General features: G+C 44.4%; 1 protein-coding gene across 1 annotated transcript; it reads right to left on the bottom strand.

The window, feature by feature from the left end:
- Positions 1-685: 685 nt before the first annotated feature.
- LOC137625286 (uncharacterized) lies at positions 686-2,713 on the bottom strand. The gene is made up of 2 exons (XM_068356467.1): positions 1,415-2,713; positions 686-1,237 (listed from the first exon to the last, which is right to left on the bottom strand). Exons 1-2 carry the CDS (start codon positions 2,711-2,713, stop codon positions 686-688), a joined length of 1,851 nt encoding a protein of 616 aa, XP_068212568.1.
- Positions 2,714-3,413: the final 700 nt, after the last annotated feature.

The following is a 3,413-nucleotide window of genomic DNA, read 5'->3' as shown; positions in this document are numbered from 1 at the left end:
AACTGAATCGACAAACCTGCTGAAGAAAAACAATCTCTGCCACTCGGTTAGATATAAAGACGTTTTTGTGGTCCTTGGCCTCGGGAGATGCTACCCATGCCAACGTGACCTTACTGTCTGTCCATATGACTATCTCTCGTGGTTCTATCAGCTCTTTGAGGGTCTTTGCTAATCTGCTGCCTAGCAACAATGCTAGCAGTTCTAGCTTGGAAATCGTCAATTTGTTCATTCCCTTCAGAGTGATCCTCATTTTACTAGTTATTGGGTTTACCTGATTGCAGTCGTCCCTGGTATATGCCACTGCGCCGTATGCCTTACTGCTGGTATCAGTGAATACATGGAGTTCTAAACCTTTCCTACCTATTGTTCTTGGAAAAGGGATCTCGCTCACCGCTTTCAAATCACTCAACAACTCACTCGCTTCTCTAGCCTTTTCTCCTTTCAACACATCATCCCAACCCACGTCATCCTCCCATAGTTGTTGGAGGAAAAGTTTTCCTCTTACAAACAATGGGCTTATCAAACCTATCGTATTGTAAATTGAGACCAAAAGGGAAAGTACCCTACGCTTCGTAGGCACCCATCCCTCCCCCAACTCACAGATTCTCTTGCTTTTTTTCACACACAATCTGTCTACGTCCCAGGCCCATCGCAACCCAAGCACGTTCGCACTCACAGGCTCTCTCTACTCTTTCTCGCTATGAAAGGTCAAGTGATTGGACGCCCACCCTTCTAAAGGCATACCCGCCCCTGTTAAGATGTTATTGACAGACTCATGCTCTTGCCTCATGCTCTCCAGATTTTCGAAAGTGGCCATATAATTATCCACATAAAAAGACTTCACCAAATCTGGCCTACCTTCCCCTTTGAAATGATTATTTAACACTTGTTGTAAAAAATATAGACTTGCAGTGATGCCGAACACCAAGACTCTAAAGGCGAAGGTAAGCGCTCGACCTGCTGCCTCGCGCCACAGAAATCGTGTGTATTTGGCATCACGAGGATCTAACAAGACGCGATGGAAGGCTTTGCTGATGTCAGCTAACATGGCATATTTGTTTAACCTAAACCTCATGATCAAATGATACGCTAATTCTACTAAATTGGGGCCAGGTAAGAGGCATTCATTCAATGACTTACTACCTTTCGATTTTGCAGAGGCATTGAACACAATTCTAAGGGGGGTGGTGCGGCTATCTTTCCTGATTCCAAAGTGCGGCATATAATAACCTTCCACCTTGGGTTCTTTCACTTCAGATATAAAACCCGCTTCAATATATTTATCTATCACTCCCTGGTATTGATCAAAATATTCCCTATCCTTCCTGAATTTAGTTTGCAACGACTCTAACTGCGCTACAGCGTTTCGATAGTTCGTATCTGGCCTAGCATCCGACCCGAATGGTAGGCTAACCTGATATCCCTCAGGTTTTTTCACAACACTTTGCGACATCTTTCGCACGGCTTCCACCTCGCGAACAGTGTATTGCTCAGATGGGGCGATGCCAACACGGGCCAAACGCCACCATTCATCTACGTCAAACTGATATGGTTCGTTCATGATTTTGCACACTCTAAGCGTTCTTACCTGTTCAACCTTCTCCCCTTGCAATAGCCACTGCAGCACCTTCCCATATGGGGACATACCATTATGGGTCAGGAAAAGATTGATCCCATCCACTTTCTCTACGCCTATAATAAAGTAGCTGAAATAATCAGCCCCTACTAATATGTGGACATTTTTCAGTGTATCGGACTGGTTTGCTGGATCGGCTAACGTGACTCCCTTGCTCAACAGATGCTGTCTGACCTTTACATAACCAGCGTTATGTATTGGGACGTCTACGTTTTCGTGTGCCACTAGCTTCATTCGCACGGTTCTTTTTCCCATCTCAACCCTACAACTCACTACATTGTACTGTCCACTTATTTCCGTGGAGCCAAATGGAGCTATATTCAATGACACTCGTCCTACCACCGGTAGGCCTAATTGACTCGCGATTTTCGCAGATATGAAGCTCCTTTGGCTCCCGGAGTCGAGGAATAGGCGGACTCGCTTGCTACCTTGTTTCTGATAGATTTCTGCCATAGCTGCTGGCAAGAGGGTACATGGGAGGTCTACGTCAGACTTCTGTGTAATCTTTGCGCTTTTGCATGGTTTAGATTCTACTTTAACCTTGGATGGACGGGGGGCAGTTTCGTGCTGTGTAGGCGTCGCATTCACTACGGGACGGGACATTGTTGATTGACTATTGCTACTATTGGGGTTAGATTGCGGTCGTCTTCCCGCATTGTAATCATCGCAAATTGCGGTGTGGTGGTTGGCATTACAAATTTTGCAAGAACTTGGGACGGGACATTTATCACTACGATGACCTGACTTTGTACAATTGAAACAAAGGACCCTTTTAAGTAAAATGCGACGTCTGGGAGCTACGTCAGTTACTTGGCGACATCCGTGAGGCGGGTGCCGTTCGCTACAAAATGGGCAAGAATTATTGTGGACAGGTTTGGATTTCGGTCTTACACTGTTGTCTGTTCTTTTATCATACTCAAGTTTGTCGCCTCTTTGCAACGCATCATCTTCGAGCATTCTTATAATGAAGTCTATTGCTTCAAAGAACTCTTCTAACATATAATCACATTTTCTTAAATGCTCGACCACTTTCCTATAGAGCTTTCCCTCTGATAATTTTTGATTTATGAGACTCATGACCATGCCCTGGCCTATATCGTCTTTACTCAACCTTTTAATTAGTTCAATTATGATTGTTAACTCGAAACGGAACCTTTTGAGCTCTACGGGGTCTAGTGACGGGACAAATATGTTAGCTAATTTTCGGTGCAAAATCACGAGCGTCTGGTGTACATTGCCATATTGTTTATCTAGTAGATCTAACGCTCTTCTATAGTTTGCGGCGGTTACACTTAGAGATTTCACTATTCTAAGCGGCTCTTTACCTAACGTCCCCAGCAAATAGGTAAATTTAGATACATCATCTAAATCGGCTCTTCTATCTACATGTATCGTAAAGAGCTCATGGTATGAAGCATATTCCTGCACTTCCCTTCAAACATGGGGAGAGGCAGTGGTTTCAACTTGGGGAGAGCAACATTCCCCGTTGGAGTGCTTTTCACTTGGTCTATACGATTGTATAGAAGGGTAGAAGCACGTGTAGCTTCACCCAGCATGTGCCTGATTTGGGCTTCTAAACTAGGTTCTAGTTTTACATGCTGATTTTTGTACAGCTCTCTCAGCTGTCTGACCTCTTCCTGCAGTTCCGTTACCAGATTCCGATAGATGGACTTAAAATATGTCTCTATCAGCGCACGTAGTGTTTCGCTTAGTAAGTCTACTATGAGGCCCAACTGCCTCAATGTGCACAATCGTGGCCACCACCATTTTAACTTAA

Source organism: Palaemon carinicauda, chromosome 1 (assembly GCF_036898095.1).
Source record: "Palaemon carinicauda isolate YSFRI2023 chromosome 1, ASM3689809v2, whole genome shotgun sequence".
Taxonomy (NCBI): Eukaryota; Metazoa; Arthropoda; class Malacostraca; order Decapoda; family Palaemonidae; genus Palaemon; species Palaemon carinicauda.
Note: the sequence above shows the minus strand (reverse complement) of the source record. Positions and strands in the feature narration are given on the sequence as shown.

Excerpts from the sequence above, each read along its gene's own strand:
- LOC137625286 (XM_068356467.1), bottom strand. The coding sequence starts at position 2,713 with ATGAGTCTCATAAATCAAAAATTATCAGAGGGAAAGCTCTATAGGAAA. Across the intron at positions 1,238-1,414 it reads AAAAACCTGAGGGATATCAG|GTGGAAGGTTATTATATGCC; the intron begins GTTAGCCTACCA and ends AAAGAACCCAAG.